This window comes from Geospiza fortis, unplaced genomic scaffold (genome assembly GCF_000277835.1).
Source record: "Geospiza fortis unplaced genomic scaffold, GeoFor_1.0 scaffold11, whole genome shotgun sequence".
NCBI classification, from domain to species: domain Eukaryota; kingdom Metazoa; phylum Chordata; class Aves; order Passeriformes; family Thraupidae; genus Geospiza; species Geospiza fortis.
Genome location: NW_005054304.1, coordinates 11922937 through 11938652, shown reverse-complemented (window position 1 = coordinate 11938652; position 15716 = coordinate 11922937). Strand labels below are relative to the sequence as shown.

General features: G+C 43.5%; 1 protein-coding gene across 2 annotated transcripts; it reads left to right on the top strand.

Annotated features, from left to right (window-relative positions):
- Positions 1-221: 221 nt before the first annotated feature.
- Positions 222-15716, top strand: LOC102032370 (transmembrane protease serine 11E-like). Of its 2 annotated transcripts, none has more exons than XM_014311951.2 (10): positions 222-309; positions 7856-7979; positions 9235-9350; positions 9777-9844; positions 10334-10434; positions 11405-11443; positions 12523-12703; positions 12925-13190; positions 14060-14202; positions 14601-15716. In XM_014311951.2, the coding sequence occupies exons 2-10, from the start codon at positions 7868-7870 to the stop codon at positions 14760-14762; spliced, it is 1188 nt and encodes a 395-aa protein (XP_014167426.1). In that variant the 5' UTR covers positions 222-309; positions 7856-7867; the 3' UTR covers positions 14763-15716. The 2 variants fall into 2 exon arrangements, with proteins under 2 accessions (XP_014167426.1, XP_014167425.1); XM_014311950.2 differs by having other exon boundaries at positions 10271-10434.

Below are 15716 nucleotides of genomic sequence, written 5' to 3'. Positions count from 1 at the left end.
TTTGGGGTGTTGCAGGGTGTAGCTAATGCTCTGAAAAGGCTTCAGGATTCCTGGATGAAAGGTGTGATGAAAGAAGTGTATTGTTATTGTTTTAGGGGAGGAATCATGCTACTGGGTAAGCCTCTGTCACTGAGACTTGCTGGACTTGTTTGTTCTGACTTGCCTATGACTCCTTTCTTTCTTAATTCAGGAGATAAAGCCTCAAGTCTATGCTGAGATGGTGCACAGTGTGTTGTGGTGCTCGGGACGGTGGAGAGAGCTCTTCCCAGAGAGAAGAGCTTCTTGCTGACCTCTTAGTGGTACACAGAGGTGAGTGCCACGAGCTTCTGGTTTGCTTCTTGGTATTTTGGGCAGCATGGCTACATTGTGTGTAGATTTATAGGGCAGTTTGAGCTTCGACCGAGGGTGTGGGGAGAATGGCACTGGTGCTGAGCTTGCTTCTGTTTTGATCTGCCTTTCATACATCAGTAATCCTTCTAATATTTCAGCCTTTCTCCTCACCCAAAATGCATGTTTTCTGAGAATTCTCCAGCGTATCTACAGCACAGTATGGCAAATCAAGGTGGCCTGTGTGGAGGGCAGGTGAGAGTCATCTCACCCTGCGCTGACTGACCTAACTTTTGTGCTAGCACAGTTAGAATGTGTTGTAGGCACAACTGCTGGACGAGAGGATGAGCGGAGGACAGTTGGTAAAAGTAGCTTCTTGTGCTTTTGATTATTTTAATGGGCTTTGTATGCAGCCAGTGAAGTGTTAATTTGTGCAGAATCAGCTTGGAAACACACCAAATCTGGCACCTGACCATTTTGCCTGCCCTGCATTGGAATGAAAATCAAACTGAAAACCCACAGAGACTGTAACTGCTTGTGTGGTGTCTTGCTTTTAGAGTAGATTTCAAGAAATCAAAGAAGGACAAAAGGAGGCAGGCAGAGCTATTTTTGAGGGCTGGAAAGCAGAGATCTACTGCTATCATCTGTGACTGCCAAACTAACAGAGCAAGATACTTGTCTATGGCCAAACACTGCTGGAAGGGGAAATCTGAGAGGTAAAGACGATGTTAAAGCTACAGAAATTTATCCTAAAATGATTGCAGTCAGTGGCCATGTACTTAACATTTTCTTTACACTGAGATGATCTCTCAGTGTTCATGCAAATTGTAAGTATTTATATAGTGAGTACTTCTGCTAAAAGTAATTCTTAGTACTTCTGCTAAAACTTGTTTCAGAACATGAGAGTCTCAAGAGGTTGGCTGTGGCAGTCAGCTGTAGAAAGTTAAGTGATAAAGGATATCTCAGTCCTTGGCATTACAGTTACATCCCACAGACTGTTGTAGTGGTATGGGAGGCTACCTCTATCTACAAATAAAGAGCTCAAAACTTCCAGTCGTGTGCAAAAAGGATGAGAGAGTAAGGAACAGCAAACCTTTTGTGCTGATTGCAGAGGTGATTGGATAACCAGGGAAGCCAGTACGAGGAGCATTTTGGCATCATGGATATAGTTGATGGGAAGCTCTGAGTTAAGACATCCCAAAGACTGAATGCTGCCCTTGAATCTTGAAGCTAATGACAGGAGCTGTGTTTAGAGTGGTTGTCTTTACCCAGCTGAAGTGTGCTCTGGGGAAGCAGCAAGACCTTGGTAAAATTGGATGGTTAAGGGGAGGAGCTCAATTAGTAAGTGGCAAATACATTACTGATGCCTTATCTGACTGCAGAGGGGTGGCATGCAGCTCCTACTGTTTTTGTGGGCTGTTCAAGGGTGTGGGGAGATCAAGCTGATTTAGTATGACGCATAGAAAAACGCACACTTCATTTCCCTCAGCAGATACCTTCAATGTTTGGAAGTCTTTCATTGTATCAGAATGCTTTAGGAGATATCAAACATTGAGCAACTGAGGCTGGTAGGTAACTGACCTCATCCAAACCAGGGTCTGGCAGTACTTAGGCAGGCACCAGCTTCTTCTGCTTCAGTTCTCAAAGCAGCTGATGTTGTTGTCCCATTCTTTTAGAAGTGCGTGTCCTGAGTATGCCACAAGAGCACAGGAGAAGTGCTAGGTTGGCGTGGTTGCTTGTGGTAAAGGTGGGAGTGAAATTAGCAAGTCTTGCTTTGTGGCCCTGTGCTTTTTCTATAGGCCTCCTAGAGTAAGCCAGATGTATCCCATTTGCTGCCATTCCCAACCACCCTGCCAAGGTAGAAAGCTCCAGGGACCTAGTCTGGATTTTTAAATCATGCTCACCAGGCCAGCAGATTATTCTGTTCAGTTGTCTTGTGAAAGCTCCTATTTCTAGGAAGAATGATTATAGGCATGTGCCTGAATCCATCAGCTGGGAAAACTGGTCATGACTATAAATGTGGAGAGACTCTCCCCATCAGATGTGCCACCCAAACTCTGCCACTGGCTCTTCTGAGAATACTGGATTATCAGTTGGCAGGGATATAATAATAAAAAATATAATAAATGTGTTACAGGAAGACAGCAGCAGATCGGACAGAAGAGGTTGTATGTTTTTTTCTATGTGGAACGTGGCAAAACACTTTCAGTAAAGAGCTGGTACAAGGAAACATGGTTCGGATTAATCTAAGAGCAAATCTAGTTGGGGATGCTCTGAGGTCTTAGCTTAAGAAGTCAAAAAATATCAAGGGCAGATCTGTAAAGCAGAACTGGGTGGCTGTTCCCTGCTTATCCAGAAATTCGGTGGCTAAGTCCACATGATAAAGTTACACTTTCTTTTCTTGTCTGAACAGATGCATTCTGATCAGTTTGCTGGTATTGCTCTTGCTGAAGAGTAAGTACACACAGTAAGGTGTGTTATCAACCAGAAAATATGGATAATCTCAATATAGTGAATCAAACCCTGTCAGGCAGAGGTGGGAGCTGAAGTTGCATCACTTGCATTGTGAATGAATATAGTAACATTTTAGGAAGTTTGGTACAGGTTTAGAGGAAAAACAGCTTGTCACCTGTGTATTGTGCTTGTCTTTCACTTTTGGGTAAATGTTCCAAATTCAAAGGTAAAGAATTCATTTGGGGCTGGTCAGAAGTCCAGCCTGAAATCGTATGTGCTGTCTCACTGGTGTCACAAGGGAGACCAATTTTAGCTCCGTAAAATTTTGGCATAATTCTTCTTCATAATATGTCAATAACTATTAATGTTGCTTTATTTCTTGCTGTATTTCACCTATTAAAATATCTTGTATCGAGGTTTGATTTACTACATCTCTTTCTAAACACAACTTTAGTGCATTTTAAATACTTAATTATATTAAAATATATCTACTTTCAAAATAATTAATTTGGATTTTTTTTTTCAGTACAGAATAACTTTTTAGTGATTGCAGTCTTTGTCTCAGAGCCAAGGTGTGTAAGCTAGGAGATTTAATAATTTGTTCTTCCCAACCTGAATTAGCTGTAATATGAACTGGAGAGATGCTGCTGTCTTCATGGATTATCTTGGGCCCCTTGGGAATGACGCATATTTTAAATGAGAACACGGATTGCTGGAGGAGGTTTAATGTTCACGATAGTAGCCAAGATAAGCAGGTCTGTACTGAACTAAAGGATCTTGGGTTTGAAACTTCTCACTAATTCACTGCAGACTGAAAGCTGCCAGATATAGACTCAAGGAGGTATTTTTAAGAGCCGAGAGGACTTGGCCTTTGAGAGCTCCCAGTGGTGTCTGGGTGTCTGATCTCTGCTCCTGTGGAATTTGAGTTATCTCATTCATGCTAGAGGTTGAATGCTGAATTCCTGTTGGCCCTGCTAAGGGTTAATTTGCAGCTTAGTGGAGTTTGGGCAGTAAAAAAAGTCAAAGCCTGTGATATAAGGAAACAAGAAATGTGAGGCTGTGTGAAACACCAGACTCCAGAAGGCATCACACAGACAGCTGTGGTATTTGGGGTCTTCTGAGGAGAATGCCGATCTGTTAAGAAATGTCTCTGCTACAGGAAGAAAGAAAGGATGTATCCATGGTCGAAGACTTTCCTCAGCACTGCAGAGGATCAGTGTTTCTCTGGCCATTGAGTGTTGCTGGGTGGAGCACAATTTGCTTCTTTACTAGAGCGCAGAGAAGACCATCTCCAATTCCTAAAGAGTGGGATCCACCTGCCACTATATTATATAACTGTGGAGCAGGATGTCCCAAGCACAGGAATCCCTGTCAAGGTGGTTTTTCTGGTAGTCCTGCCCTCTGTGGCACCATAGCAAAAAAGGCTAGGGGAGTGAAGAGCTGGTTGGAGGTGTAATGTGTATGCATAATGAAAGCATTGAGTGGATATAACCTGAACTGTCTCTCAGTAACCATCCTAGCCTCTGTCTCAGCAAAGCTAGGCATGTCTAGTTGTGAGATAAAATAGAAAAAAAACCAAACAGCAAAACATGGGGGCTACTAAGCTGGGTCCCACACACAGACATTACAGTTGAAGGATACTGGTAACTGTACACTGTGGGAATCGATGAGTCTTGCTGCTTTCATTGCAAAAGTATTTTGGTTTTTTTCCTATTCTGTTACTTAGCAAGATGGAAGAAAAAACCATCCTACTAAAGGGAGGAAACTCTTTTGGTTTTGAAGAGATATTTCCACTTTAATTTGTATATCCGATATACAAATTAATTACCTGTATATGGATGTTGGTTGACACCTTGTGGGTGTTGGTGGATGAAAAGCTTAACAGGACCCAGCAATGTGCACTCACAGCCCAGAAAGCCAACTGTGAGCTGGGCTACATCAAAAGAACTGTGGCCAGCAGTTTGAGGGGAGGTCATTCTACTCTGCTCTTGCAGAGTACTGGAGTACTCATCCAGCTCTGAATAAGCTGAACATAGGAAGGACACAGACCTTTTGGAGCAAGGCCAGAGAAGGGTTGTGAAGACCATCAGAGGACTGGAACAGCTCTCCTATGAAGACAGACTTGAGAGAATTGTGGCTGTTCAGCCTGGAGAAGAGGAGACTCATGGGAGATACTGTGAAGAAATTCTTCACTGTGAAGGTGGTGAGGCACTTGAACAGGTTTCCCAGAAAAGTTGTGGATGCCCCATCCCTGGCTGGAATTGTTCATGGCCACACTGGGTGGGGCTCTGAGCAGCCTTGTCAAGTGCAAAGTGTTCCTGCCCTTGGCAAGGGTGCTGGAACTAGATGATTTTGAGTCCCTTCCAACACAAACCATTCTATGATTCTATGATATGAATGCTTTAAAGCTTTTCCTAAAAAACAAGTTAAGTGAAATCAGTGTCAGAAGTGGTGTAGGGTTCTATTCCTTATCTCCCATGTTTACATTTCCCTCAGCACTACAGCACTTCCTAAGATTTCTGTTTCCCTTTGCAAGTCTGTGTGACTTGTGGAGAACAAGCAGTTCTGAAATACTGGAGAAGAAAAGGATCTGTGCTGCCAGTGTTTGTGGCTATAGCTGGTATTTGCACAAAAAGGAAATAGAGACAGATGGCTGGAAGGACAGTGCTGCCTGTGAGAGCATGAGTCTCACAGGCAAGGAGATGCTCAGTTTTTTTTAATCTTAAGTTTTGCAGCTTTGGCATAAAGCCACGTTTTGAGGAAATCTGTCTGGATACAGTTCAAAAAATGCAGCGGTTAAAATCCAAGAGCACAGTTGCCTCAATATCTGCAGAGTCAGACATACACTGCCAGGGCTGTGCTGTCTGTTCTATGTGCCAAGAGCAGTGGAGGGATGGTGCTCCAATTGCCATTCAGGTGGAAGCCCTTGGAGTGGGGACAGGTGCAGAACAGAGAACCAGTCTGATTGAGATGGATGGGAGGGGCTCAGGCTGGAAGCACAAGCTCTCCAGTGAGGAGAGCAAAGTGAAATGAAAAGCTGCCTCTTTCAAGCATGACATGTGGCTACTGAGGAGGGGCAGAGGCATGTTGCCATAGTGGGCTGTTCTGATTAGCCAAGAGGCTTCCCCTCAAGGGTAATGACTGACTGCCCATGAGGTATGTTGCAATTCCCTGGGACTGGGAAATGCTGTGAGATGGGTATGGGAATGTTCCGTGGAAGGCTGCAGCATATTGAAGAAACTGAGGCAGAACAGTTCCACCAGTTTTAGGTTTTTATCTGAATCTCTTTTTCTGCTGAACTCTCAGAGTTTAGATGGACAGTGTATACAGTGCAGGTCTAGACGGTGAGAAGTCAAGTCCTCAGTAAAGCCAGGTGAGTTCTGGTGGGTGTTATTTTTGTGCTTATTGCAACTTGTAGTTTGCAAAGGAGTAATCTTGGCCAGCCTGGGTTTTCCAACTCCTATCAACTGCCCTACAGCCTTGACATCAGGAAACTGAGCCAGTCTGGTGGGGGAAAACTTGGGCTGTGCATTGCAAGAGCAGAACTTGCCCCAGTAAAGTAGGAGCAACAGAAGGAGAGGTACTGGCTTGTGACTCTGAAGCAGAAGACTTGATCTTGGTCACCTGTCCTGTATATTTTGGTAACACTAAGCTGCTGTTTGTGACTACCTGCAGCTGTGATACTGGCTGAAGCTCCTCTATTTTAACTTTTTCTTTCTGGTATGCCACCTCTTTGAATGGGTAAAAAATTTGCCAGTTTGGCTAGCGCCCTCACTAGCCAAAATCAAGATGTTATATGAGGAGATTAAACTTCAAGTTTCTTCCAGCTTCCCTGTCTCTTGCTGAATACACCCTTGCTGCCTGCAGATCTCTCATCTCCTTCCTCTGTAGTGCTATCTGGGGGGTGTTTTTTTTTCCTTTCCTATTATGTCTGGTTCACAGCAATACCAGCATGGATCAGGGGGTGTAAAGCAGCATGGTGAGTAGCCAGCCAGTCCTCCTCCTGAGGGCTGGCTGCTGCCATTTGTCTCTCCAGGATATCTGAGAGATTATCTCAGGTGTTTTTCTGATACCATGTACTAATGCAGACCATCTCGCAGAAACTCAGTATGTGGCATGACGATTACCACATGGTGTGCTGTGGAATTATTTGGGATCTTTTATAATTGTGCATAAGGTTTTGCATCATCCTACAATAAAGCTACTGAGGACAAGCACAAAAATGCATTTTTCCTAATGTTCTGTTGCTTAATGCTGCACTGGAGGACGTAAGTGGAGGAAAAAGTCTTCTGTGCCTCTGTCCATGTGTGAGTCAAGTTCTCTACCATTTTACAGGTTTGCTCTTGGCTTTCAGAGAGTTACTACTGGATCTTGTTGCCATGTCACCTTTACACACAAGTACCTCTTTCTCTATAGATTGTCTGGCAGGAGACAGGATGTGGTCACTTTCAACATATGTGTGGCTTTGGAGCAGTAAGACCCAAACCCTGTAGGGACTCAACAATTGTCACTACTCACACCAACTAAATATAACCAAAGCTATGTATTATGTGGCATCTCTGGTTGCCTAGAGTATGCTTGGGGCAGAGGTTATTTCATCAGTCACGAATTATTACATTTATGTTCAGTTTGAGTGTGGGCAGTTGGCTGCACCTGAAATCTGTGTAATATTTCTTGGAAGTGAAATTGTCTCTACTAGCATTTCCTGCACAACTTTACCTCGGTGTGTATGTGAGGCAACAGAGGCAAAGTTAGACAGGAAACTCTGACTAAATATAAAGGAAAAGTTTTTGCCATGAGGATGGGCAGTGACTGGACCAGAGATCTTGAGAGACTGAGTTACCTTTCTCCTTGGAGATACTAAAAACTTGACTGGACAAGGTCTGGAGCAACCGACTTTAATGGGGCTTAGTTTAAACAGTCAGGCCCTCAGAGTCCAGAGGTCCTTCCCAATCTACCTCATTCTGTAGGGTTTTTCAGCTGAGCTAAGCTGTGCCAGATATGATTAGAGTCTGGATGAGCTATTGTCTTTGTACTGGAGCTGAATTTCTCCATGTTATTTTCTTCAATGCAGGCAGTGATCCAGATGGACAGAGCAGTAAGGCGCTTGGAGCCATGGAAGATCGCAGTCATTGTTGTGTCAGTGATAGTAGCCTTAGCCCTCATCATTGGCTTGATTACATTTCTTTTGTGCCATGGTAAGTGCCCTGCTATTTTGTTGTGACAAGCTTTCAGGAATCTGTTGTGTTTCACTTGCTACTGTGGTCCTGTCTGATGATTTAGGCATGCAATTTTCCTCTGGTATAAAACTCACATGAGAACTTTCAAAATGCTATTTGAGAGCTAGATTGATCTGAAGACCTGTAAGAATACTTGAAATGTGCTTTACTTGAAGCAGAGAGTTCAGTTTTAACCCTCCTTTTGTTTCTTGCCTTGGTGTTTCCACTGGTATCCAGTGTCTCCACTGACTGACCAAAGGATAACAGTCTTGTATAAGCCAGGGGTGCGTCTAGTACTCAGGCTATGCATAGTAAGCTTAATCTTGAATGGGTTTTTGCAGAAACTCAACCTGGCCCCTCTAGCTGAGAATATTCCAGAAAGAGACAGGGCAGTGCTTTAGGCTCTTCAGAGCTCAGAACTCAGTTCCGGTTGCCAAGAGCCCAGTTTCAGTAGCAGATCATAGAATCATTAAAATTGGAAAAGATCTTTGAGATCACCAAGTTCAACCATCTTGGCTTATGACTTGATGACAATTAATTCCATTCCCAGTCACTTGCCTCATGAATGAGGTTGAGTCATTCCATTCCCAGTCTCTGAGGTAGCAGTGTGCGTTTTTTGAAATGCTTTTCTGCATTCCATGAATGGAATGAATCATGTGGCCATCTCAGCTCACCAAGAGTCAATGAGGCTGTGGCTTACACTAGGACACCAGAAGGAACAGTGGCAGAGCTACAGGTCAGCTTTGCTTTTTGCCAGCTCTGTGTTGCAGGGCCCCTCTCTGCCATACACTCAAGAGACAGATTTTTAAATTAACCCAACCACTGAACAGATGTAAACTGCTCTGCCCCACATGCCTCTCAGAGGGGCAGGAATGGGACAGAGTGCAGCTGGGGAGGAGTGGATGTGTCTGAGTCAGAAGAGCTCCTTTGTCTTGTGCTATGTTCACCTTAGGCCAGCAAGAAAATGGACCTCAGGGCAAATGTTGTAGTGGGTGTAATTTGGAGCTCCTTGGGATGGTCCTCAAAGAAGAAATGAGCCCCTAGATGGTTCATGGAGCAACAGGATGGTCCAGAACCCCCTTTTACCAAAGTGCTGCTAAAGCTGTAATTTCAGTTTACAGGATCACTGTCAGGGCCAGGGACCCTTGCTTGTGCAATGTTCTGTGAGATATTGTGCATCTTTGAATTGTACTAAAGATGATCAGCTACCTTTCCTTCTTTTTATCCACTGTAGATCAAGACAGATATTACAATGCATCTTTCCAAATCACCAATGTCGACTATAATCCTCAGTATGAAAGGCAAACTACAGAGGAGTTCAGGAACCTAAGTGAACATATCGAAACCATGGTAAACTAAAAGCTTCTCTGCTTATACCTGACCTATGCTGAAGAGTTCTGCAAATGTGTAATTGAAAATAGAGTCAGAGGTGATTGTGCCTCATCCCTACATGGCTGGCCTTACCTTACACACCTTGCTGCTGTGGGTTAAAGATGCATGGCTGACTTTTCACATGCAGATGGTAAGCACAGGTGTCTGCTTCACAAGCCCTGTGGTGGAACTGGCAGGCACAGAGCAGAATGGATAGTGAAATCAGCCAACTCAGTGTTTATTTTGGATTTGCATTCCCTCATGGAAATTTAGTGGTAGCTTTGGTGTAGAGGTGGAGATCTGAAGGCATTTTCCTGTGATTCAGAGGCTCATGAGAAACACATGTTATATTGTAAAAGCATATACTCATTGCAGGTGTATTTTAACACACTCTTCTTTTAACAGATGTCTCAAGTATTCAGGGGGTCCTTTCTAAGTAAAAGATACATCAGGTCCCATGTGGTCAGTCTAAGGTAAGTAATGTGAAGGCCAGGAATAAGCAGAAATGTGCTAAATAAATTTTTTTCCTACCTGTTGACCTTACACCAGTAGGGTGACTTGTCTGGTTGTTGCTGTCCTCTAGTGTTCACAACACTGAGGACACAGTTACCCTTAGAGGTCAGCAAGGAAGAGAAGTTTGGCTTTATGCTTTTGCAGATTGAATACCCTTTCCCTAACTGTTCCCAGAAAATTCCCTCTGATCACTGTCATAGCAAGAAGCTTTTGCTCTCTGCTGACATGTCATCATTTTCCTTTACTTGAGCACAGACATACGATTTGTTCTGGACATCTGTGCAGACCAGACCTGTTCTTATATAAAGAAGGCAGGCAGTGCAAAGCAGAACCTGGAGCATTAGTAGGCAAAGAGAACTACACCATTTGTTTTTGTTGGTTTGTAGCCCAGATCCTGTTGGAGTGCTTGCATCTGTTGTTCTGGTATTTAAATTTCCCTCTGCTGACAGTGAAGCAACGACCCGGGGTCAAGTCAACAGTGTGTTACTCAGAAGGCTGAAAGCAATCTCGACACTCCTGAATGTTGACCAGTCTACCATTAAACTCACAGGCAAGTGCCTTAGGTTTGTGTTTTCAGCTTGGAATTTGTTCCTCACACTCTGCTGTCCTCAGTGTAATGAATTTCACCTTAGTGTGCAAATATGGGCTGTTCTTATTTTCTTTCTTTGCCTTCTCAAAATTGTCTGTTAGGCTGACAGCATGGGAAATTGGAAGACGGAACATGGAAAGAACTAAAACATTGGCGCTGATTTATGAGTGTGAGCTCTTCTCCGTGCATCAGAGGCTTTCCCTGTGTGACCTGGTTGTGTTGAATGAGATAGTCCCCCTCAATTCATCAAAAAAGGTCCAATTTTGTGACCAAACAACTTTAAGACATACAGTAAATTGAGTAAGAACCTTTATAACCAGGCACTGAAATGCAGAGTCCTCAAGCTATTAAAATTGCAGGGCTGAGCTGGTTCCCTTCTCTATCCTCTGCCATTTCCTTTGTCATTTGACATGTTTCTGTAGCAAGTGTCTCTAACAAGATTCTGAGGATCACTGGGCAGTAATCCTTTCCCATGAATCTGTTGTGGATTGCTGTCTGACTCTGACAGAGGGGTTTTTTTGTAGGAAAGAAATTAGAAATGTTGCAGTTTACCTTCAGACAATCCCAGCACTGAGGACTTGTGAAGACTCATCTGACCACCTTGTCACACTAAACCTGAACAAAGGCTTGTAGGCATTTGCTGGTGGCTGTGCACATTGTACATGTAGATATAACCTGGACCCACTTGCAGTCATCTGCTGCTTTTGTTAGCTCTGAGCTAAGGCAAGAAATGTGCATCCTGCAGCCTTTCTGTGAGGAACAGAGGCTTAACTAAATTTCTCCAGCACAGCAAATTACTACTTCTTGTACTGTCACTCCAGGCAGCAATGCAAGCCATTTAATTTTTGTATCCTGGGTACAGGGAGGGAGTCTGGGCTGGATCACATAGCCTATGAGATAAACTTACTGTGGTCTTTCCTTTTCATTCCAGAGTTGAACAAGGAAAAGGGAGATAATCTTTTAAACAACTGTAAGTACAAATACTTTTTAGTAATGGTCCAGGGACATGGTGCTGGAGGTTCTGTGCTTACAAAGTCCTTATACTTTCATGATACAAGTTGAAAATATAATTTGTTGCAGATATTAGAACAGTAGGCAGTGCATGAGCGAGGGGAGACTTCAGCTCATTTCCTTGCAGTCTTGCTGGCTCTATACATTTGTAGAATCAAGCATTCTGGCTTGGTGGTGGGAAGCACTTGCGTTAATGTTGGTTGTTGGAAGTAGGGGCATGTAGTGAGCCACTATTAGCAAGTTTGCAGAAGAACTACAGTTTTGCTGTTGGCCATGATTCTTGCTGCAATCCTTCAAAAAACATTTTCCCTCCATCCCCCTCCTCCCTGAAGAAAGGTTTGGCAGTAGATGTCTGTCAGATTTGACCTAAACTTTAAGGAAAGACCAGAGGGTGGGAGAGGCAGAAGAGCTGTCCACACTCAGAGCAAGGCAGTGGCATGGCCTTGGAGAGTGGTAAGTCCTCAGTCCTCCTGTTGTGCTCCCCCTTGAGGTCTTAGAGCTCCTCAGGAAACTGGGAGACAGCGTAAGTACCTCCCATGGCACTCCAGCAGTCCACTGCATGCTCTTGAAGACTTTGCATGTTAGCTTTCCCTCTTCAAATTGCCTATGAGAATTAACTGGTTTGAATCTAACTTTTTTCAGCTGGGTAATACCTCATTGTTGGCACAGTGGCTGTAAGTAAATTGTTGGGAAGAGTACACTATTTTTTTGTTGCTGCTGCCAAGGCTAATCTGTAGGTGACCTGAAAAACTCCCTTTTTTTTCAGGGTCTCAGATACACAGCCTTCACGTCCCATGGGAATTCATATGGGCTTGTGTGTCTGAAAACTGGTTTAATGAAAAAAGTACTGACTCCTCTACCAAATGTCTTTGTTTACCCTGCATGTATCTTGAGACACTTGTGACCATGGCACTTGGTTTCCTTGCTTTAGGTGAAGGCTGTCTCTTGATGGAGACTCCTGCCTTGTTGCACCTGTGCCTGCAGCACAGGTGATGAGGGCTTCAATCAGCTAAAGCAGAGCTGCCTTTTCTCTGACAGGCTGTGGAATACGAAGTCAGACGTCCTCCTTCACAGGAGTGGAGAGAATAACTGGTGGGCAGCATGCACGGGAGGGAGAATGGCCATGGCAGGCGAGCATTCAGCTCGATGGGAGCCATCGCTGTGGGGCATCAATCATCAGTAACACCTGGCTGGTGACTGCTGCCCACTGCTTTAGAGGGTAAGTCATCGGCACCTCTCTGATCCTACAGGCCTTAGGACTCTTGGGTGCTCTGACCTTTTGTGACCCTCTAATATCTGTATCTGCTGAAAGATAATGAAGTTGTACTCTTCCCCTTCGGCAAACCTGGTCACATTGCTTTTTGATGCTTAAATGGAGACCAAAGCTCCCTTAAGTATGTTGTTTTGTGTGGCTCTGGCATAACCTCAAACATCTCACAGAGTAAGAGATCCTCGGAGGTGGACTGCCAGCTTTGGAATTCTGCTGAGACCTCCAAAACAGAAAAAATTAGTCCGGAAAATTATTGTTCACGAGAGATACGGTGACGTTCTCCTTGATCATGAGTATGACGTGGCTGTTGTGGAACTTGCCTCTCCTATTGAGTTCACAAGTGATGTGCACAGTGTCTGCCTTCCTGAAGCATCTCATGTTTTCCCAGACAACAGTTCCTGTTTTGTCACTGGCTGGGGAGCTTTGGAGAATGATGGTGAGTGTCTCTTGCCTCCCTGTGCCCTGTCACACATGTGCCTGAGAAGACTGATGTTAGTTTTATGGGTTTTTTTTTTATTTTGAGTTCCTTAGACTTGGTGTTTAATAGTTGCATGTCCCAGTGAGATAGCTTTGGACTTAGTTGGCTGCTTTTTTTTCTGGCTTGGTCAGTGGATCAGAAATGGGGGGAAGACCCTGAAGGTTAGTCTTACAGGATTTAAGAGCAACTTTTCTTAGTTTCTGTACGCACAGCACTGGTTGAATACATTTGGTTCTCCAGTCCCTCTGGGTTTAGCTCTGACATCAGTTCTTTCGCTGTTCAGATTTTTTGCAGATGCACCATGACAATTTTCATCAGTTTTTCTCTCTTTAGTCATAAGTGAGGCCTCATCCAGTGATTTGAGTAAGCTTCTTTCAAATTAGTCTGTGTCGTTGACGTTAGAGAGGATGGGACTATAAATCTGCTTGTGAGAGTCACTGACCTGTATAGGTTGTCTCATGGGAGACCCTTGGGATGTATAGTGATTGCCCAAAGCTATGCTGCAGTTAACCAAATGGGTCTTTTCAATGATAGCAAGGACATACCATGTAGCCTACAGTTGAATGCAGCACTGAAATATGTACAAAAATCCATTTGTCCATTATGCTGAAGAGCATCTGGTGATGATGAAAGATGGATAGGAGTTATGTTTGGGCACAAGTGAAGGACTTTGGCAGCAGAGGGCATTAACTTTATTAATCCTGAGACATTTTCTGGGTAGCTCCCTTAATTGCCTGTGATGGCAGGAAAAATTGGCTACTCTTAATAACTGAGTTTTTTATTTTGCTTACCTTGTCTGCAAATTCTAATACCACTTCTCCTTCTAGGCTACAGTGTTAATCAGCTTCGACAAGCAGAAGTGAGAATTATAAGTACTGCAGTTTGTAATAGGAGACAAGTGTACGGCGGAGCGATAACAGCTGGAATGTTGTGCGCTGGATACTTGGATGGGCAGGTGGATGCTTGCCAGGTAAGTCTCTTTATTGGTATTAGTAAAAAGGAAATAGGTGGGGTGGAAGGTTATGTTTTCTAGAAATAAAATGTACTTTGGGCAATCTTAAGTTTATGAGTTTCATTATCTTGATAGATACAAATTAAGAGCTTCAAGGCTCACGTACTTCAGTTTGCATGAGTTTTTTGGAGTCTGCACTTCAGTTTGCATTAAGTTTATATACAATGCACAAGTGAGAGAATGCAAATGTGAGAGTGTGAATTAGACATAGGCTGTGAGCCTCTGTTTTGTCAGTAAACTGTGTGAAACTTGAATTATAGCTGAAGTCTACCGAAAAATACCTGCTAATTGTAACAGAAGAATTTGAGTTCATGGCTGTTTACTTTTTTTCTGTCTGTTGACATTTTTCTCCTTAGGGTGACTCTGGTGGGCCACTGGTGCATGCAAATTCCAGAGGAATCTGGTATCTTGTGGGAATAGTGAGCTGGGGAGATGAATGTGCCAAGCCAAATAAACCAGGAGTATACACACGAGTGACTTACTATCGAAACTGGATCCACTCCAAAACGGGCATCTGAAATCTGGAGCAGGTTAAGTTCTGTGGGCTGTGTACAGCTATTCCTCTGACACATCCTGCTCTGTGGTCACCCTCTAAGCAGCTGCTGGCTTAGCTTGTGGTCGTGTATAAAGTACCTGTAAGCTTGGAGCAGTCTGGGACTTGAAATTGATTTGGCCTACAGCCCAGACAGGAATGGACTTGATCCATGTGACATTTGTTTGTTCAGGAAGTAGTCTGTCAGAGGGACAACTGCCTTCATCTATACGCAATATATTGACCCTTTTTTCTACATGGTCACATGTCTTGGCCCCAGCTTTTATACCCAAGCAAAGTGTTTGAGCCCAAACAATCATCTACCAGCATCCAAGACAAGCTATAACTGAAATCTAGTCCATCCATTTGCTGTGTGCTCACAAGGCCCTATCTATCCATAGAAAAGCTACAATCCAGGCCCTGACTCCAAGGCTGCTGTACTTCTGAGTTCTTGAGCTTTCTCCTGCATCATTCCAGGAACTGAAATATAATGAAGAATGGAAGATGGCTTAGAGAAGTCTTGGCTCCTAATATCACACTGGACTGTTAATTAAGTGAATAGAGAACTTTTCCTTGCCTGAGAAAGAAATTAGTGGAAAACACCAGCTTGTGTCCACCTTCTTTGAACAAGTGAACGTATGCCTGTTCATAGTTTCATATAAACAGTCTCTACCACAACATTTGCCAGGGGAGTGATGGCTGGACTTAAGACCAAAAACCACCTTATGTTCATACCAGTTTGTTGTGATAGCACAATATTTGGCTGAATTAATTTCCAGTTTTATCTTTCCAGACTGTATTTTTCTGAATAAAAGTCCTTTGCCTTTTGTGCAGGATGGATGGTTGAAACAATCTTAGTATGACCTTCATCAAAAAAAACTTCTCATTCTTATGAATGCTGTTCTTAAGTCTTTATAGTTTTATATGTGCATTTTTAGCT